The sequence below is a fragment of the Miniopterus schreibersii genome, assembly GCF_964146895.1.
Source record: "Miniopterus schreibersii genome assembly, chromosome: 12".
NCBI lineage: Eukaryota > Metazoa > Chordata > Mammalia > Chiroptera > Miniopteridae > Miniopterus > Miniopterus schreibersii.
In genome coordinates, this window is record NC_138112.1 from 66,200,734 (window position 1) to 66,222,677 (window position 21,944).

Genomic DNA, 21,944 nt, shown 5'->3' on the forward strand with positions numbered 1-21,944 from the left:
TTGATTTCAAACCCATACATTTTATGGGTTTAACATTTTGTGGGATTGCAGAGGCCCGACAAGTGTAGCGATTTGTAACTTTGCTGTCATAATGCTGAATCACGAGTGTGGTGGACATGTCAGGATCCATATCCCAACCCTTCATGTCACAGTAGCCCATCAAACGACTAAAGGAGGGAGAGTTAAAATGTTTCAGGTACATGTGACTGCTCCTCCTGGAGGGAATCATATACCACAGTGGTATTCAAGGTTGCAGGATGCAGCTCTAACACATGTGGAGGGAGGGTCTACCGTGATGGTTACTAGCTTGCCAGGAAAAAAACTGTTGCTGATTCCCAAGTCCAGCATTGGGAATCAGGCAAATGACTTGAACAGATAAGTGGCCTCCTCAGAACCAGATCTCTGACAACATAGCTAATGTTGTGGACACCAGAGCCTTGAGAGTTCAAGGTGCCTGAGGCCGAACTTCAAGAATGCTCCTTCCCATAGGTGGACCCCCCAAAACGGCACTATTCGCATTAATAAGCCTCTGAAAACAGAAATATGCATTTCTGTGATGCGATAGAATCCAGGAGGAAACAACTATCAGCTGCCTTCCAACCCAGTTTCTCCCAGAACACAAGGTCGTAGGGGTCACAAACTCCAGGGTTAAACAAACCCAGCTTTGAATTCCAACAATGTGACTAACCGATCAGCTATGTGACCTTGAGTGAATTTGTTGTTTCATTGCCTTTCTTCATACTCAACATGGTGATTGTCACATTTTCCTCTTCAGACTGTGAAAGCGTAAGCCACACAATGTGAGAGTTCCCATCTCAACAGCCCTGGACACAGACTGGGACGCTCAGCAGGCTGCAGGCCTCCTGCAGCTCACAGGGCAGGGTTTGCTCTGCTGGAGGCCTCTCCTGCCCCTTTGCTTACTCTGCCCGCCCCAGCCCTCCCTGAACTCTACAGAGAAAAGCTAAAGGAGTGTGTTCACTGTTCTCCCCCCCAAGGTCTTTAAATCAATATTCACTTGCTTATGTTTCAAAATATAGTTTTGAAACCCTGTATGAAACAGATAAGAATTTAAGAACCTAAACTGGCAAGAGGAATTAAATTTTTATTTTTGAGGTGAAACAGGCCTGGTATCAATAACGCTAGAAACTAGTCCCCCTACCAAAGTGGGACACTGACCATGACATTACCCTGAAGCAGTGGGGCTGCTAAAACTACTCTTCTCCAGAATGCTGTTCAACATCTGGAACATCTGGAAAGCTGTGCCCAGTTTTGTTTTTTTTGGTTCCTCGTGAGGATCAGCATCCCAGTTCCCAGAGAACAAACCACCCCTGGGCACGCTCTCCACCTCCTCCCGCCACCTACCTAGTGGAAGTGAATCAGACAAACAATATGACTTTTTAAAAATTATTTAATTTAGTAGTTTTCTTGGAAAAAACCAATAAGGCAAAAAACAAAATATATATAGTTTTGTTTTCATGTGACTTTATTTCACCTGAAGCGTCTTCCATTGGCAGGAATCTCACTGGGGGCTGGGCTGGAAGTGTAGTGCAGACGGTGGGGGAAGAAGGGTGGCGGGAAACAGGAAACGTCACGTGGGGGGGGGTCCCGCTGTCTGAAGCCCCGATTCATCAGGTCTTCTACGGACCTCCCTGAAAGAAGCCCAGGGCCACCCCTTGCTTATGCTGGGAACCCGGCTCTTAGGAGGAAATTCCCCAGCAGCTGCGCCTGTCAAGTTCATCGCAGCTGGGGAGGGAGGGAGAGAGGGAGGGAGGGAGGGCGGAAAGGGCCAAGAGCACTAATTCCTCGGGTATAAGTGAATCCGGCTTCCACGGAGGGCTGGCTCCCTCTGGAATGACACAGCCCCTGGGACCCACACTGGCTGAGGCTCCGCAGTTAGGGAAAGAAACAAAACACAAACAAAAGGCATACAAGGAAGGCACCTCAATTTGTGATCCTCAACCAAGGGTGGGTCGCACGGGGGTGAGATTTCTGAAGCAGAAAACTCAAACAAATATGGAACAAAAACGGAGGAAGCCAGCCCCCCCCCCCCCCGTCTCCCCGCGCGTGGGGCTGCCGCCAGCCCAGTCCGGGAAGAACGCTCTAAGCGCTCCTTTGGGGCTCGGCAGCGTTGCTGCGCCCCGGACCGGGCAGAATTAAACGCGAAGTCACCCTCCGGCCTTGCAACCCACACTCCTGACAGAAGGAAACAGGCAGGAGAGGGCGCGGCAATAGCAGAGCAGACTCCAGACAGCAGAGGGCGGCCCAGCCACGCCGCCCTGACGTCCCTGTGCCAACTGGTCCGCCCCTGGGGGAAGGCGGAGGGGGCTCGACCCGCCTTCCCACACCCAAGACACAGTCCCAGGGAGACCAGCGGTATCGAAAAACAAGATTCTTAATGGGAAGAAGGAAAATCAAACAAAAAAATTATTTCTTCTCTACATATATATAATATACAGATATTTAACACATTATTCCATAGGTGGCTCCAGTCCACGGGGCTCGAGATACGGTGACTGCGGCTGGGATTCTGCAGGAGAGAACGGGCAGGCCGTGTGCGCCCGCACGGGCACAGCCCGCCCCGGCTGGGGGGGAAGGCACGGGGCGGGCGGGGCCGTGGGAGCGCAGAGCCGCGCTCCTCCTCCACGCGCCTGTCCCCGCCGCTCTCCCCTGAGCGAGGCCCTAACACCCCTTGTGGGGACACCGCAACCCTCCGACCGGCCGCCGAAGTGGCCTCCGGTTGTACCAAAGGCGATGGAGAGCAGCAGAGGGCGTTTCACGGGAGTGAAGACCGAAGCTTCCGAGCGCGCCGCTGCACGTCCCAGCCTCGCGGGGCAGTCCCCGAGCGCGGCCACCGGGAAACGCCACGCCCACGCTCCACCCCGTCACGCACGCTGCCTCGCTGGTGTCTCGTGTTTCTTTTTGAAGGAACTTCTTAAACCAGCTCTTGCTGAGCAGCACCAAAATGCCCCTGCGTCACAATCTTGGGTGGCCCTGGCTGAGCAGGACACCGCGCGGGCGGAGCGCGAGGAAGAGCCGAAGCCCGGCTGCAGGGGTGGAGAGGCCACCCTTGCGACCCCACAAACCGGAATCTGGCGTGTTGATTTCAGTGTCAATCGGCTAAGGCAACCAGCCAATCACCACCCCTGGCGTCTGCTTCTGGTGATTGATTTGGAAAAAGGATTGGTTCAGACAGACACTGGAGGAAAGCCCTGGGTGAGGTGCCCACCGCCAGCTTTCCCGCTTCCTCTGTCCTCGTGGCCTTAGCGTCCTCCGCTCGGTACTGTCCACTCAGAAAATGTCCGGGCATGCGGTCCACTCCTGCTTTTCTTTACACTCCCAGTACCCGCCCCTGTAAATGTGGGTTAGCTCGTTGGTCACCGGGTCCTTCTTCCGCTCAAACCACAGCGCCTTGTAGGGGTCGTGGGGCGTGCCTAGGGGAGGGGAGAGAGTCAGCGGCGCGCTCGGCCCCGGGGGCCGGGCGCAGGGCGCAGGGGCGGGTCCTTACCGTCCTCCGTGGCCCTCGCCGCCTCCGCCTCCCTCTTCTTCCTGGAGAGCCTCTGCTTCTCTTCCAGGCGCTGCTTCTCCGCGTTGGCCTCGTCCCAGCGCCCGTTCTCCATCAGCCTCTGGTCGGGCCGCAGCCGGCTGTCGGTGGGGGCCGTGCCCGCCTCCCAGGCGTTGAGCGTCAGCGCGAGCTCCGAGAAGTAGTACATGTTCTCCGCGTTCTTCCTAAGGGGGGAGAGGTCAGGCCGCAGCCGGCCCGCGGTCAGGGGCACCGCCGGAGAGGCGCCCGGGCCGGGCGGCGGACCCACAGCCCGAGTGCACGGCGCCCGCACAGCCGCCGACCCCGCCTCCCGGCTCGCGGGGCGCTCGGCCGAGAGCAGAGACCCGCCGGGAGGGAAGCACCTTCCAAAGGCAACGCCCTGCTCCTGCTTCCGCCGCTTTCCTTTTACCCTCTTTCTGGGAAATCTTGGCTCTCACCAGACTGAACATGTGAAACGATGACAGACAAACGGCTCTGTCTTAATTTATTTCCAAAGTCCTGTCCAGGACCTGGGAAGCTTCACATGCTGCTGGGCCTTCGGGCTAAGTTGCGAGCAGGCGGTAGGCACCCTGCCCCTCCAGCCTTCTCGGGAGTCCGCGCTAACGAACAGCACCGCGCCCACGGGAGCCACAGCCGCAGGGCTCAGAAAGCACCAGGTTCGGTCTGGGCTGCCGGGGCGAGGCCGCAACTCCAGCCCACGCGCCAGCCTCCGCGCTCGGGCCCTGCCTCGCCCAGCCCCCCACAGCCCGGGGGGGGGGCGGGATACTCACGGCAACGGGTTCTTCTTCCACAGCTCCACCCTGTTCTCCTCCGCTTCGTGGCCTCTCTGTCGAGCATCACCCCCATTGTCCCCAGCGAAGGGCTGGACTTTGAAACAATCCATTTTCTCATCCCACGTCCCCAGCAGCACAAAGTGAACTTTCCCTGATGGATCTGTCACCTCCCCTGTCACCTACAAGGACGGACAGCAGGCTTTGGAGTACAGACCAGTCGCTGTCGGTCGGCTTACCTGGCTCTTCTGGAAACCCAGGTCCTAGGGTAAATACTGGTTAAATCCTATTATGGCACACACCATGGAGTCGTCCAAATTACTTTGTTTCATTTTTTTTTAAGCTGCTTAAAACAAGCGAGGCATGCGTTGGAGCAATATTTGTTGCAATGATACTGTGTAGGAAGAGGGCGTGACTGGCACTCGGAATTATACTTTCTTATCTCCAGAATACACAGAGTGCCACAGATTTAAATCCCTAACTATTTCCTCTCCCATCAAACTCAAGCCACTAGTCCACTGTGGCGTAAGCACACGCTCACCCAGACCCATTCTCAGGCCACTGCGCCCTGCCCGGGCCTCCTCCCCGCTCGCCCACTGCTTTGGCCTTTCCCTCGCTTAGCTGTTCTTTCCCAGAGGAGGGCAGGGTTTGGTTTACTGATGCAGCTCCGCCCCTACTCACCGGCCTCTCCTCACCTTCTGTTTTTATCATCATATAGGTATAGAGGAGCAAGATACATTTAGATTATCTCTCTCTCTCTCCCTCTCCCTCCATCCCTCTATCCCAGCCCCAAAGGAGTAGGCTTTCTAAGGGATACAAACTAAATGAAAAAATTTAAATTCCAACTTCTCTTACCTTTCTCGCCACATCCCGAGAAAAGTAGCTATAAGGAACAAATTTAAGATTGCACTTGTCTCCTGTCTTGTGATTTATAATATCAATTTCACCAGACTATAAAATGAAAAGAATCATGGATTAGTTTTATTAAGACTGGATGACTTGAGTATCTGCCAAGCCCGTGCCTCATAATGCTTGCTTTCCAATCTCACATTCCAGCACTCCTCTGTCTAAGACTCAGGTCTCGCCGCGGGCGTGGCTCGGGTTGAGCATCGGCCTAGGATCCAGGAGATCACAGTTTGATTCCTGGTCGGGGCACATGCCCCGTTACAGGCTTGATCTCTGGTGGGGGGCGTGCAGGAGGCAGCCGATTAATGGCTCTCCCATCTTTGATGTTTCTTTCTCTCTCTCCCTCTCCCTTCCTCTCTCTGAAATCAATAAAGATATATTTAAAAAAGAAAAATCGTTTGCTTAAAACAAAAAAAAAAAGGACTGAGGTCTCAGCCAACCTTTCACTGCTCTGAAATCCCTTTGTAAGCCTGGTGCCCAAGACAGGATGCCGACCAAACACCTCTGCTTGTTTTTGAATCGTGTGTCACGTTAGGTGGCATGATTTCAGCATCAGCACACATACTGATATTCGTGTAACAATTTACTTTTCCAAATCCATCCTCACTGATACCCTTCAGGAACTCTGTGCTTAAATCAAAGTATTCTAGCCCCACCAGGTGGCTCAGCTGGTTGAAGCGATGTCCCATACATCAAAAGGTTGCGGGTTGGACTCCTGGTCAGGGCACATGCCTACGCTGCAGCTGAGGGTTTAATCCCGGGTTGGAGTATGTATAGGAAGCAACCGATTGATGTTTCTCTCTCACATCAATGTTGCTCTCTCTCCCCCCTAAATAAAAAATTTTAAAAATCAATAAAAACATTCTCAGGTGAGGATTTAAAAAGAAAGGTATTCTACTCACAATTTCAAGGTTACACGTGGCAGGCCTTTCTACACTTAATTCCCTACACCTGCCATGAACCTTTCCTGACAGCTCAGCTCAATGTTCCCACTTTTCTGAATTTACTACAATCACTGTCTTAAGCGAATACTGACAGATACATTAGTACACCCCTTCCACTAGAGTATTTTGTTAAATACTTGCAACCTATACATATTTGTCACATATGCAGCGACAGTAACTCTTTGAAGGACAGAGGTTCACCTGACTTGGTAGCCCCGGGCCCTGGCGCCCTGCCTGGTAGTCAATGCCTAAGGAATAATGGAAGGATGAAGACTGGGAGTGGTGCTTATTATTTTCTTGTATCCTTCACAGTGCTCAACAGTCCCAGGAGTCATTGACTATAGCCAGTTGGTCATTTATAAATAATAATTTGTGATACAGAAACTCCAGGAGGTTGGGGTGGGGCTACTGCCGAAGAGAAATTCTTCAGGGGAAACTGATAAGCCAGTAACAACAGTCTGGGCTTGAGTAGCACACTGGGCAGCTTGCTCACCTGGTCTATCCACAACTTGCCCACGATAATGTTGTGCACTGTGGTGGTAACTTTCTTCCAAGTGTAGTGGTGCCCAGTCGCATGGAAAATACAGTGGATGCTACCTGGAAGCAGACAGAGGTACACAAATTAAGCCCAATATTAAAAAAAAAGAAATAGCGCTATGTTAGCTAGAAAAACAATGGATTTTCTTCTTTCAATATTTCTTGCTTTTAAAAGGAAAACAAGTCAAAAAGGAATTTATAACCTTAAATGAAGTACTGGCTGAATTTTTTCACTTGATTTTTTTTTTAAATATATCTTTATTGATTTCAGAGAGAGGAAGGGAGAGGGAGAGAGAGAGAAACATCAACGATGAGAGAGTTATCATTGATCAGCTGCCTCCTGCACGCCCCCTGGCCTGCAACCTGGGCATGTGCCCTGACCAGGAATTGAACCGCGACCTCCTGGATCCTAGGTCAATGCTCAACTGCTGAGCCACACCCGGCCGGGCTTTTCACTTGAATTTATTCATTTATTTATTTATAAATATATCTTTATTGATTTCAGAGAGAGGAAAGGAGAGGGAGAGAGAGAGATAGAAACATCAATGATGAGAGTCATTGATCAGCTGCCTCCTGCACGTCCCCGACTGGGGATCGAGCCCGCGACCCGGGCATGTGCCCTGACCGGGAATTGAACCCTGATTGCCTGGATCCTAGGTCAACGCTCAACCGCTAAGCCATGCCTGGCTGGGCTTCACTTGATTTTAAATTATGAACAAAATATAGCTAAGTGATGACAACCACTGACAACTGATACAGCTTAGCTAGGAAGCAAGAGTGTACAAGTACAGAATAAAAATGAAAGCAAAAACCCCAATCTTTTATCCAACTGTGCCCACCATACCGGCTGCAAAATTTATAGGGACAGGCGAAATATGCCCCAACATGAAAAAATAAAATTGCATTGTGGAAAGTAGTATACTTCAGTAGTTAGTACTGGGGGCTGGGCCCTATTTTTTAGTAACCAGCTGTGTGCTTCAGCAAACCACTTATCTAAGGGCCCTAACAATAATAAAGGAGTAGTGGAGACAGTCATGGCTTCAGAATAAGACAGAACTGGATTAAGTCCTGGCTCCACTACCCACTAAATAAGTGACCCTGTGTTGTGGAATAAAGAACTTGTCTGCTCTTTGTGGTTCCTGGGAAGAAACCTCTACATCCTTGGAATTTCCCAAGTGACAGTAGTGTTTTTGTTACTCATGGGCCCTGAAAGTTTATGTCAATGAGTCATCATGGTGGGACCCTAGATAGCTTAGGCTAACCAGATGTTCAGGAGGAAGGCGGGCCAGAAAAACCAACTGTGACTCAGAAGTGGAACTTTGAGTTACCTGATAAGGGCTAGACCTCCTGACCTCCTGGAAATGATATTCCCTTCCCTCCAGGAGGGAAGGAGGCCTGAACATTGTATTCAATCATATGGTTAATGATTCAGTCAACCACGCCTACATAAATAAAACCTCTGGACAATGAAACCTGGAGGAGCTTCCCTGTTGGTGAATATATCAACGTGCAGGAGGGTCAAGTGCCCTGATTCCATGGGGAGGGCATGGCAGCTCCATGTTCAGGACTCTCCCAGACCCCACCCTATGTGTGTCTTCACCTGGCTGATCCTGATTTGTACCCTTTATAATAAAATTGTAATAATAAGTATAGCATTTTCCTGAGCCCTGTGAGTCATTCTAGCAAATTACTGAAACTGAAGTTGTGGGAATTGAACTTATAGTCAGCTGGTCAGATGTGCACGGGACGTCCAATCCTGTGGCTGTCATCTGAAGTGAGGGCAGACTTGTAGGAGACTGTGCCCTTATCTTATGTGGTTGGAATTAACCTGGGCAGTTAGTGCGAGAATTGCATTACAGTACTACACACCCTGGGGATGTTTTTAACTTTCCTTGGCCTCAGTTGTACCTGTCTGTAAACCTGGGGTTAGCATATCTTGTGCCGTAAATGTCTGTTTATTTACCCATAACATGCTTAAAACATAAGAGGCACTTGGTAGGTACAGTCTTCTCCTGTTCCTATGAGTTCATCTCTAGTGAGTATCAAATCAAAGTCTGCTGGTTGTTTGAACAGAGGTGACTGAAGAGTCACAATAATAAAAATATTTTAAACATATATGTCTTTATACTGTTTTGAAGCATATATATATATATGTATGTATACATGTATCATATATATAACAACATAGTCCAGTCTCTCTGTAACCACCAGTGACAAGCAGCACTGTGGCTCAGGTGTGACTTTCCTGCACAAAAGAATAAGGTAGCCCTCGCAGCTGCAGCAGGGGTGGTGATGACAATGACACTGACAACAATGCTAGCAACTCTGCTGAGAGCACTTCTGTGAACCAGACCCTGTGCTAGGTTCTCCTCATATGTCATCTCACTTCATCTTCACAACCATCTTCGAAATGCCCTAAATCTCTTGCTCAGTACCTCTCCCACCAGCACTGTAGCCTAAACCACCATCACCTCTGTAATAACTTCTTTCTGGTCCCCTAGCTTCCACTTTTGCCCCCCTTAAAGTGTCTAGTCAAAATGACCTGTTTAAAACATGGCGTATCAACTTACCACACTGCGAAAAACCTCTGTGACTTCCCACTGCAATTGGAATAAACCCTCTCAACTCACCCATCATGTCCCTCCTCGCTCACTCTGAACCAGCTGCTGAGGCCCCGCAGCTTCTCAAACATGCTCTGCTTGTCCCTAACTCACGCCTTTATCTTTGGGGTTCTCTCTGCCTGAAAGACTCTCCCTCAGATCATCTTTTGGTTCATTTCTTCTTGTTACTTAGGTCTCTGCTCAAATGTAACCTTTTCAGAGAGGATTTCCTTGACCATCCTATCCAAAGAGCCACACACACTTGTTTCTCATTAACCCCTACCTCCACTTTATTTTCTTCTTAGATCTGCTACATATAAAATCAAACCATTTATATATTTACTTTTTTGTCTACTTAAGAAAAGAATGTGAGCTAAATGAGAGCCAAGTGGCTTTTGTTCACCATGGTACCCACAGCACCCAGAGTATTTTCTGGCATATAGTGAAATGCAAGTACCTGTTGGTACCTCAGCTGTAGGCACTATTACCCCTATATTGGTTTCCTATTGCTGCTGAAACTAACTGCCACAATTTAGTGGCTTAAAACAACACAATTTATGATCTTACAGTTCTGGAGGTCTGAAGTCTAAAAGTGTCAGAGGGCTGTGTTCCTTCCTAAGGCTCTAAGAGAGCCTGCCTTTTCCAGCTCCGAGTGGTCACCTGCATTCTTGGGCTTGTGGTCCCTTCCTAGCACCACTCAAGAGTCTTGCTTCTATTGCCACTGACTCTGACCTTCCACCCTCCCTCTTATAACAACCCTTGTGATTACATTGAGCCCAAGGAGCAATCCAGGATTATCTTCCCATCTTAAGATCCTTAACTTAACCACACCTACAAGGTTCTTTATGTAAAGTGACATATCCACAGGTTCCAGAAATTAGAATGCAGACATATTTTAGGGGGCCTTATTTAACCTCTCATATTTCCATTTTATCAACGAAAACTCTGAGCACAGAGAGGTCAAGTAATTTGCCCAAGGTCACAGTTAGAGTGGCAGAACTGAAGTTCAAAATAAGGTCAGAACATCTGTATAGCCCAATACCACAACCCTGTATTTCACCTTGATGATGTACCTGCTGTTCTACAGTATCCCTTCCAGCTCACAGGGATAGTGCAAAAACAAAGAATGTCCTATCACTGCCTTCTTTTATGTAATATTTGTGTCTTGAAAACAGATCTAAAAACAGAGCCATTTAAAATGTATGAAGGGGAAGACAACCACTTCCAGAATGGTGGAGTAAGGACTTCCATGTAGCTGCTCTTCAGTCAATAAGAACACTAGCAAAAATTATCAGAATAAACTTTTTCAGAACTCTGGAAATTAATCAAAGGCTTACAATAATTCAAGAAGCATTTATTCAAGAAAAATGGCTGAATCTCAAAAACAAAAATGAGCTTCGGGGCAGGCATTTTAACTTGCTCTAGTCCCACCCTCCTCTCACCAGCTTGGCAGCAGCCTTGAAATCCAGCAAGCAGCCTAGCAAACATTTTTGGGGAGCCTCACACTTCACCAGCAAGTATGAAGTTCCCCAAAAGCCTTATCTTCAAAGAAATGTCATCACCTGACCTATGTGATGGTTCCTTGTAAACTCCCACTCACAGAGCTCAGCACCTGCTCATCTCAAACAGCCTTTCCCTTGGGGCAATTATCAAAACCATAAGCAGCAACTGCCAGTTTAACACAACAGCTGCCTGAGGTGGTGAGAGTAGTTGTAGTAGTTGAAGAAATATAGGCAGGAAATTCCCCCACACTGACAAGCACCTTTATCTACACATCCAAGAATCTCAATGAACATCATGTAGGATAAACTCAAAGACCACCACACCGAAATCCCTCATAATCAAACTACACACTGAAATCCATCATAATCTAACTATTAAAAAGGAAGGACAAGGAGAATCTCGGAGGCAGTAAGAAGTGTTCCTCAATACGACTATCAGAAACTGCGGTGGCCAGAAGGCAGTGGGATGACACATTCAAAACGCTGGCAGAAAAAGACTGTCAAACCAAAAATTCTATATCCAGCAAACCTATTCTTCATAAACAAAGGAGAACATAAGACATTCCCAGATAAAACCCGAAAGAATTCCTAGCTAGCAGATCTGCCCTTCAAGAAATAAAGTCCTCCAGGCTGAAATGAAGGGACACTGGACAGTAACCTAAATCTACATTGAGAAATAGATCAGTAAAGAAAACTACAATTAAACTATATAAAAGTCAGTATAAATACATTTTTTGCTTGCAACTTTTTTTCTCCTATATGAGTGAAAAAACAACTGCATAAAACAACAGTTATAAAACTATGTTGATGGAATTATAGTGTAAAAAAATACAATTTGTATGAAAATAAAAGCACAAAGGAGGGGAAAGGTAATGGATCCATATAGGTGACAAAGTTTTCGTATACTATTGAAATTAAATTGGTATTAATTTGCACTAGATTATTAGAAGTTCATTGTAACACCCAGGATAACCACTATGAAAATACCTTTAAAAATATAGTAATGAACAAAACAGACCCAGAAACACAGAAGCATGGAACAGACTGAGGGATCTCAGAGGGAAGGTGGGGGTGGGGGAGTGGGTGGGGAGAAATTAATCAAAGAACTTATATATGCTTATATGCATAACCCATGGACACAGACATTGGTATGGGGAAGGCCTGGGGATGGGGTGGAAGCAGAGTGGAGGGGATGAATGGGGGAAAAAAGGGGACAGCTGTAATACTTTCAACAATAAAGATAAATTTATATATATATAAAAACACAGGAAAAGAAATAACAAAGGAACTAAAATGGTAAACTAAAAAAATATCTACTTAACACAAAAAAAGGCACTAATGGAGGGCTAGTGGAACAAAAAAGACATAGGATGTATGGAAAACATACAAAACAGCAGACGTAAGCCCTACCTAATCAGTACTTACAATAAATGTAAATTGATTAAACACCCTAATAAAAAAACTTAGAAACTGGAAGAACGGATAAAATATATGAGGGGGATTTTGTGACTGAAGTACCACTCAGGGTCAAATTCAGGGTCCACGGAGCCCAGTACACTACTGACACAGAGCTCGACAGGCTCACCAACCGTTTCACTCATGTCCTCGAGTTTGATTCTTCCCGGGCTAGAGAACTCCAAACTACACATAATGCTTTCACTTAAATATATCTCTTTAAACTTCAAGGTTATTGCCTAGATCCTTCCAATACCCTGGAACTTGAGAAAATTCATGGTCTATCATTTTGCAAACTTCAATCATATTTTCCAGAAACACTCTTCTTTCCAACCTGTTCAGTCTGTTTTACAGTGGTACGCAGACCCCCACCATCACGTCAAAAAACATCTGTCTGACGACTCACTCTCGACCCCATTCATTTATTTTTCTTCAGTGACATCTACTGGGGACAATTTGCCCTCTGTGAGTTGAGTGCCATTGCAAATATGAAAATTTCATTGCACGATTCTCCTTCCAGGTCACTGATCCAAAAATATTAAATATACTCATCCCCAGGACTGATGTCTGGAAATCTCACTCTTTATACTTCTGTGTTCAGTTTCCTGTCACTATGTCAATTCTTTGTTTAATTTCCTTATGAAGGTTCGGATCTTGGTTTTGTTCACTTATATTTCCCATGCCTGGTATGTGGCAGGTACTCAGTATCTAATAGACAGAGGGACTTAAGACAACACATCCTAGTGACCTGAATCCTTAAATAACCATAGGAACAGAATCCCATCAAATACTTTTTTTAACTCTAAAAAACTAGATCTACCAATTAGAACATGTTCATATGGTTACTTACCCCTCAAAGAATTCTAGATTAATCAAATTATAGAGAAATGCACAGCACATTGCTGGTAAATTAGATTTATTGCTATTTTTACAATGTATACAACCCTCCTTAGAATGAAATATAACCCATCTCTTTAGAGAGCCTCAGGTGGCCTCACAGGTGAGTCATACTGCAATTTGACCACCGACACCCTAGTTCTGAAAATTAGGTGTGAACATCCCAGGTGTTTTTACTGCTCTTAACCGAATACTTCTGAAATTCTTAGCTTCAAAGATAATTAAGCAATTAGAACCTTTTTAAAGGTCTTCAGTAAAGACCAAGACCAACATCACTTGGTCTCCTTTTCATCTAAGAGCCTCTTGTATATAACCAGGAAGTGACAGAATTAACACTCCAGTTTCTTCTCTCTTTTTGTAATTACAAACATTCCTGATTTTTTTCTAGCTAATTTTTAGTCTGCACTATACCTGCTATATTTTGTGTTTCTGAGAGAAAGGGAACTTCAGAAGAAGAAGAAGAAGACTACAGTGCACTAACCAAGCACTGCAGCCAGGCCTCAGGGAAGACCAGACCAGGAAACAGAAAGCCGCAGGAGCTCAGGCAGGTGCTGTCAGCTGTCTCTAGAGAGCTACCTAGTTTCTTTCGACCTGCTCTGTGCTGCTTTTTCTGTAAACCAGCATTCCCTCTAGTACACATATGGCCAAGTGTGGCTGCTCTAGTTCAACAGAGTATCAAGAATCTCTGCTACATTTTTTGAACAATCTCATTTCCCCTAAAATGCAGATTCTCTAACGTTGCATATTAGGATTCCTATCCCCAGGCCTGTTCTTCTCGATCCTGGTGCAAAGTTAAATTGTAATACAATAAGATCTTTTAAAATAAAGTTTCGTTTTACCTGGAGTTCAGCCATTACATAAATGATACCTAAACAATCCTGTAGAGGAAGACAGTGGGGAGGAAGGAAAGAGAAAGGGGAGGGGTAGCCAAGAAACCTAACCTGGTAGTCACAAGAGTTTTGGTTTACATAGAGAACCCAACTGCTAGGGTAATGGGAGAAACACCAGTTAAGAGAATTTTTTTTGCATGTCAGAATTTATATTTTAAAATAGTACTTAAAGATTCATTAAATATAGATAAGATGAACAAAAAATTTATGGCTGGATGGGTCCTTAGAGCTGCAGGCCTCCTCACTCATTCAATAGCTGGGAAGTTAAATGACTCGTGAAAAGTCAGCAAGTTATAAGGTTCAGTGCCCACATCAGACTTCTGGTCTCCTGACTCCTAAACCAGTTACCTCGTCTACAATGCCAGAGAATCCTCATTCTGGGAGCACTAGTTCTTACAAAGATGGTGGCCTTACCAAGGGGCATGATGGAGAGGTATTTGCCTCGAAACTTGCTGGTGATTTTGATCTCCTGACGCAATGTCCAGCCATTTTTGGACTCCGCATGGTGTGCAGCGGCCGGGGGATGATGACTCACCTTGAAGAAATCAGTGATTCAAATAAGAAGGAAGAAAGGAGGAGAAGGTATTGCCTAGTAATTGGTGATGAACACCTGAAATTCATACTTGCCATTCTTGCACCTGCACCAGTGTGGGAGCCCTGAAGGAAAAGAAGGCAGTGTGGGATGACAGGGACTGGAATTTCTACAAACAACACCTGGTGTGGGCAGGAGCAACCAAAATATCATGCCTTTCTTCAAAAAGGAAATGTGCCCTGGTCAGTTTGGTTCAGTGGTTAGAGCGTCAGCCTTCGGACTGAAGAGTCTTGGGTTTGATTCCCGGTCAAGGGCACATACCTGGGTTGCAGGTCCAATCTGGGCAGGTGCAGGAGGCAACCAATTGATGTCTCTCTCACACTGATGTTTCTCTCTCTCTCAAAAAAAAAAAAAAAAGGAATGTATCCTCAGGTGAGGATTAACAAAAAAAGAAATGTCTAGCTGTCCAGAGGCACCTTTACCTGCTCACAGAGGGATCGGTACCCATTCTCCTCTAATCGGTCCAGTTCGAAGGTCTCCCCAAGGAGTGGGTTGAATGGCTTGCTGGTACGGGAAACAGTAGTGGAGTAGGAGGACACGGTGAAAGCTGCAACATAACAGAGCTGTTCTAGAGAGTTCTCACACTTTGCAGCTTGGTCTAAGAGCTCATGGTATTCCAGATCTTCAGTAAGGCGCTGAAGCATCGATAAGGGCTCATTAAAGTTCACCTGTCAGGAGAGAACAGATATAAAAGCTTGGCCCACACATCTATAGGAGACAGTTTAAGTTTTCTGAAGGTGGAGAAACATACTGAATTGTCACGATGATAAAGCAAATCACTGGGAAGAGAAGACCCTTTGCTCAGTAAAGCAGCTCTAAGATCTAACTTGCAAGCAATCCATTCTCCCTGGTCAACTGTTCATGTCAGTGGGTGGTATGCATCACCGTTTCACTTACATCCCGAACTGTAAGCTCTTGGGGACGGGAACCGTGCCTTTCTGTTCATCACTGCGTATGCTGTAGTCAGCGCCCCACACATGGGAAACCATTATCAAGTAGGTAATGAATGAATGAGTACAGAGGACATGCATTTTAGCACAAGGGCGCCCAGAGAGGAAGTTAGGTATTTAACACTGTTGAGGGAGTCAAGAGAGGGCAATCATTTTCAAGCACAGGTAGGTCCTGGCTAGTGAAACAGAAACATTACAGTCAGCTTCCACTCCTGGACCAGAGGGTTGCTAAGTATCGGTTCAGTTCTTTACCAGGCCAAGATTCCGACCTCTTAGCTCCGAGGCTGGACAGCTGTTTTTTGGACCTGGAGTGCTCTTGATGGGGCTAAGAGGGGGCTGTGTTTCTACCTCTCAAGTCTTAGAGCCAACTTAGGGCACTCAACCACCAAGTATCTGTGTGCTTCTGTTGTGGAGACGACAGATGTCCGCTCGCTCATTCACTCACTTCCTCATTCACAAACATTTATGGAGCCCTCACACATGCCGGACCCTAAGCTGCTCACTGGGTGTAGAGACGTGAACGAAAGAGACACTGTCTCCCCAGTCTCCCCCTTAAAGAAGTGTTATTTCCTAGACTGTTTGGAATTTAAGATGACATTAGTATTTTTAAAAATGCTATAAAAGAAGAGTTTAGGTTTCTAGACTAGCGCATAAAGCTTACTTAATCTGCAACACAGCTGAATAGGCCTGGATATCACCAGCTGGAGTTCTGAGTTCAGAGAACAGAGGATGGAAAAAACCAAATTCCTTTCTAGTGAATGGAGCTAGCCTAAAGCAGTATGTCAGTGAAACAAACCAAGCGAAACCACTATTCTTTCTGACGGCCCCTCTTTTTCTGTTTTTCATCTCTGTCCAGCTTCCTACCTGCCGATCTCTGAGCCACAGACTCCCCTCATATTTACTGTCATCCCAGTGATAAAATATCTTATCATTTTCACTATAATAAACTTTAAAAACAAAATATGAAGTAAAAAATTTACTGGAAATGCCATCAGCTAACGACAGCCATTATTAATATTTTTAGATGTTTTTTAAATGCATTTGTACATTTCTAAATAGTACACTAGAGTCTGCTTTTTCTTTGAGGAATGGAGCGACATTCCCTATGAAAACTTCCCAGTGAAGACAGGGCCACGGGACCAACCTCAGAAGACCCCTCCAGCGGGAAGTAGGACCTCCCTCCCTCAACAAACAGTGCCACTCTCCAAAACCACCCTCCTGGCCCAACAGAAGCGCACCGTGACGAGAAGCGTGCACACCGAGAGGGGCAACAGATGGAAAGAACTTGAATCTTCAGGGTGTTATGTTTTGTTTTTTACAGAGGGCACTTATAACTATGCCAACAAAATTTCTCATTGGCAGAATTTCAGGTGACGTTAAGTAATATTTCCAGACATTCTGAGAACTGGGGATGGGCTGTGTCCTCTCCTGGTGGCTAAAAGACATCTGAGCATTGCCTGGGACTAGAACCATCCTTAAGCGATCACTGTTTTTCACACAGACACAGCTCTGACTCCCCTCCCCCCACCAATGTTCCTGGAACCATAGTTTCTCTAAAAGTGCCAAGCTTTTCATATCAGTCATTTTATCACTTAGAGGCCTAATAGGGACACAAATGAATCTGTGAATTTAAAGAGGAAGGAAGCAGGAAATTCGTTATATAGCTGATGGAGAGTTGGGCAGCCCAAAGACAAGCTGGAGGTCAGCAACAGCAGGAAGCCACAGCCATTGGTAAGCTGGGGCCCAGAGGCCAGAAGCATTTGGCAGAAGCTAAGACCCTGTAAGATCCTGGGTTTTCTCCCTTCCTCCCTGCTCCAAACTCCTCCTGGTGCCTGGTACTGGTGGAGCCCAGCCAGATGCCAGCAAACATGGAAGGCCAAGCAACAGCCTAGGGGGACCAGCTTTCCTGTGACACAGCACAGAGCAGGGCAGGGCGAGGACTAGACCTGGAGGCAAACAGGAACAGGACTGCACATTCCGAGCGGCCAAGTCAACAAGGAACTAATGGTAAAAGGACGGGAGGTCACCTGTACTCAGAAGTGGTTTCTAAGCAGGTCTGCGTTTCTGAGGTTGTGAGACCCACCTTTCCGGTGACCTTTCTGCGGCGCCTGCCTCAGGCACCAGGCAAGTGGCACATTTTTTTAGGCCCCCAGCAAACCAGCTATTGTTTCTTCAGGGTGCTTACTCCTGGTCTTTTCTGGAGGTCCACATTCTCCTAACAGAAATCCTACACACTTACATGTCAATCTATTTGTTTTCCAAGACCCAGTTAACTAACCACTTTGACATCTTCTGAATGGTATGTATGTGCCAGGCACTGGTAAAGCACCAAGGTTACAGAGCCAATCAGACAGTCTGCGCATGAGGAACGCAGTCCATGGGCACTGGTCCGTAAGCCCCAGGAGGGGAGGAGAATGCTTTCTGTATTCCGTAGGCCACGTGCCTGGCTGTGGGCAGAACCTGTGGCCACCCTCCACTATCCAGTCCTCCTTCCTTCTACAAGTAGTAGAACCCCCAATTTTTAACTAGGTGATAACACCAAAACTAGGAGTCTTCATTGCCTCTTCCCCAGCTACTGTGGCCACATAACTAAGTTCTGGCCAAAGAGACTGAAGTGCAAGTGTTTATGCAACCTCTAGGAGCATGCCCTTCTTTTCTTTCCTCCCTGCTGGCTGGAGCAGCCCCTTAGGACCTGGAAACGGGCCACAGGTGGCAGAGCAAGAGGACAGAAAAGAGCCTGGTCCAACACTGCAGAGCATAGCACCAGCCCTGAACCACTGCTTCTGGAATTGCACATGACAATGAATTAAGCTAATATTTGTTTAAGGCAGGGTTTGGCCAGGCTCTTTCTGTACAAGAAGAGAGAGTAAATATTTAGGCTTCGAGGGCCATATGGGCTCTGGCACAATCACTCAGCTCTGCTCTTGTAGGATGAAAGCAGCCACAACAGGCAATCGAATGAGCGGCACTGTGTTCCAATAAAACTTTATGCGCACTAACATCTAAATTTCATATAATTCTCATGTTATGAAATATCTTCCTTTTGATTTTTTCAACCATTTAAAAATATAAAAACTGAAATTTATGTAATCTTATTAACCCATGTCACTCCAATAAATTTAACACACACACACACACACACACACACACACACACTACTGTTAGCTTGCAGGCTGCACAGAGAGTAGCCAGATCTGGCCCAAGGCCCCTGGTTTAAACCAGTATGTTCTGAATTTGTTTCTTTATATTGAAGCTATACCTAACCAACATGCTGGTATAACATCAGCACGTAAACGCTTGTGGGATTAATAAGCAAGTGCTATCCACTGCCCAGACATACACGATGAACTTAGAGCACAGGAGAGGTAACATCTCACCCTGGTCAGATGCATGGATGAAACTGTGCTGATTCCTGAAGAAAAGGGTATTTAGCGCAAAAAAAAAAAAAAAAAAAAAAAGGCAAGGGTGGGTGGGGAGCTGCCAAAATTTTGAGCAGAAAGAGCAGTGTGTGCAAATGCCCTGTAGGGAAAGCCAAGATGCCTCTGAGTACCTGAGGGGAATTCCCAATGACTGACCAGAACACTGAACGTGTGGGCACAGCCTGTCCTCGGGGAGGAGCTGCAAGTCCACCAAGGAATCTGGTCTACTCTCAAAGCCACAAAGACCTAGTAAAGGGTTTTCAGCTCAGGAGTGACATGATTACACTTTCAATAAAAAGGTCACTCGGGCAACACTGTGGACAGAGCGAAAGAGGGTCTGACTGGAGGCAGGGAGGTCAGCCCAAACACCATCTTACCATGATGAAGGTCCTCACCTGCCTGACTAGACTGAATATTTTTGCTTCTATGCTCCCGAAACCTTTGTATGTACAGTACTTCAAACAACACTATCACAGAAAACAATACTTTTTACCTGTTTTCATGCCTGTCTCCTTTAAACTGCACATTTCTTGAAAATGGAACAATTATCTTTGCACGGCTAACATAGGAACCTGCTCTTAAATAAACTACTGACCAAACGCATCTGATTCTAGGTGATCTGGGAACACAGCAGACCCACAGCTCACACAGAAGCAAATCATTGTAAGGGATAGTGTATAACTCTAGGGGTAACAAAGGCCACGCACAGATTGCTATAGCCGTGGGAGAGGCTGCCAGGCCACCTTCCTCCCACTGAGGCCTGGTGTGAGAACCTCACCGGCATGGGGATCTTAGAGAGTTCCTTTCCGATGCAGTTCTTCATGATGCTCCACAAGTTGAGGCTATAGTTTGGTTTGTATGGTATTCTAGTTCTCTTTTCCTTCTTGGTCTCTTCCAGCTGATGCTTGTACTAAGAACAAAACAAAGCCATTCAATCTCCCAAAAAGGACAGAAAGCCTCGTATTTATAACCTTCCCTTCCCCCATGCTAAAAAATATTTTAAAACAAACAAACAAAAAACCCAATCAGTACTTTCTGTTTCTCTTAGTGCTTTACCGGCAAATCCTTGGGAATCACCCCTCGAGGCCCTCACTTCAGGTAACTCCCAAATAAGAGTTACCTGTTCATCAAGGCTGATGTCACTGCTGGCTCCACTGATGTTGCTGCCAGTACGTCTACATGGATGGGAAATGTGTGAGAATTAGAACAAAGACCAGCACTAGAGTTGGGTCCTGCCATGTCTTTACAAAGCAGAACGCTAAGCATGCTACACAAACTTATCAATGGATGATCCAATGACACGCAGAATAAAATACGTATGAATTTAAACATCTCTGGACAACCTGGTCAGGTAAAAAAGCTAACAGTTTTCCACTTACTTAAGGAAAGAGCTTAGATCTCAGTAAATATTGACAATTATGATACACCCCTGAAGCATTTCTAACCTGCTGATGGTCAGGCGTGTTCATTCTTATTGGGAGTCAAAGGTAACTCACTTGTGGCCCAAACTTTCAGGCGTGGTGATGATCTCAGGAGCATCAAAAAATTCATTCTCATCATCTTCGTCACTCATGTCTCCTTTGCCAGAGCAGCATTGATCTGGAAGGGGAATAGCCTTGTTCATTCGCTTTGGCGAAAACCTGGCACAGTGGGAACTTTAAATGCTAATCACAAACATAGCCACAAATAGTAGAAACCAGTGGAAAAGCCAGAAGAAATCCATGGCTCCAACTGCATTTCACATGAGTCACTGATTCCGGAGAATTCGGAGTTCTTCTACCAATTGCAGAAACGCCCTGGCTCCTCTTAGAACCAACTACGCAAAGGCCCAGCATCTTACCTTTGCCAGGACCCGCACTGCCAGGAGCATGTGCTGGCAGCACTGTGGCTCCTCGGAAGGCCCGCTCCAGGTGATTATGCTGCTTCGCCAGCTGCTCCAAGGTCTCTTCTAGCCGGATCCGCTGGTCTCGCTCATACTGTAGTGATTTCTGCCATTTTTTACTATGGGTCTGAGCTAACATAAGGAAATCTCTGCAGGCCTGTAGGGGAAAGAGTTAGGGTTAACATTCACTCAGCTAGTCAGTGACATCCCTCAGGCTCTGTGAGCCCATTAAGTAACCTTATCCTGGGAACTTCAACAGGCAGATTACAATGAAAGACTTTCCCTGTCATTCCCCAGTGTCAGGGACAGCCAGCTCCATGAGGCAATGAAGGTCGACTCCAGAGGGGAAAAAAGCACGGTTGTCACGGCTCTCTCATATTTTCCTGGTCATGAGGAACAACCAAATGCCAAGTGAGCAGTAAACCTAGACAAAGTATTTGTGGCAGCATCACAGAGGGCAGCTATGTGAACTACACCGGAAGGAAAGAAATCTATCCACTGAAAGAAAGGTGAGGAAAAGCAGAGGATGACAGCTTTCAATAAATTCCTGACTAAGCCCAAGTCGCCTAAAGCTGAGGAATTCAGACACTAAGAGCAGAGAATCTGCACTGAATTGAACAAATGCAGGGAAATGGAATTTGTTTTTATTTTGGTCACTAAGAGAAACAACTGACCATAAAAATTAGAAGCCTACCTGGGGAATCAAAGGAAGGCTCTCTAAACAAAACACTAATGTGATCATATCACTGGCTCCCTGCTGGTATTGAGGCCAAATCCTAATCACTGGAAATGAACATAAAGGGCCCTTCACAGCAGGGCCCCCACCTGCCTCGTATCTTCCTCGCCGGGCTCCTGCACCCTCCCGTGGAATCACCCTGAACTGCTCAACCTCTTCCTGGAGGGAGAGATTTCTTTTGGGCCTGCCTACTATCATAGCAGATGCCATTCGCTCTGCCTAGAATGTTCTCTCCTACCCCTTTTCTCTACTTGGTCAAGACCTCTTCATTGTTTCAGATCTATGGCAAATGTTATTCTTCCGTGACACTTCCCCCCAGAGGC

General features: G+C 46.5%; 1 protein-coding gene across 2 annotated transcripts in view; it reads right to left on the reverse strand.

The window, feature by feature from the left end:
- Positions 1-1,390: 1,390 nt before the first annotated feature.
- The window catches only part of OSBP (oxysterol binding protein), a 31,185-nt gene continuing 10,631 nt past the window's right edge, over positions 1,391-21,944 (reverse strand). For both annotated transcript variants that reach the window (XM_081154775.1, XM_081154774.1), the window contains 11 exons: positions 20,844-21,042; positions 20,500-20,602; positions 20,124-20,178; positions 19,782-19,913; positions 15,057-15,302; positions 14,457-14,577; positions 6,655-6,758; positions 5,167-5,262; positions 4,312-4,493; positions 3,506-3,726; positions 1,391-3,431 (listed from right to left, as the gene is read on the reverse strand). In XM_081154775.1, the coding sequence (XP_081010901.1) occupies positions 3,289-3,431; positions 3,506-3,726; positions 4,312-4,493; positions 5,167-5,262; positions 6,655-6,758; positions 14,457-14,577; positions 15,057-15,302; positions 19,782-19,913; positions 20,124-20,178; positions 20,500-20,602; positions 20,844-21,042 (1,602 nt within the window). In that variant the 3' untranslated portion in view covers positions 1,391-3,288. The remainder of the gene's footprint in view (positions 3,432-3,505; positions 3,727-4,311; positions 4,494-5,166; positions 5,263-6,654; positions 6,759-14,456; positions 14,578-15,056; positions 15,303-19,781; positions 19,914-20,123; positions 20,179-20,499; positions 20,603-20,843; positions 21,043-21,944) is intronic.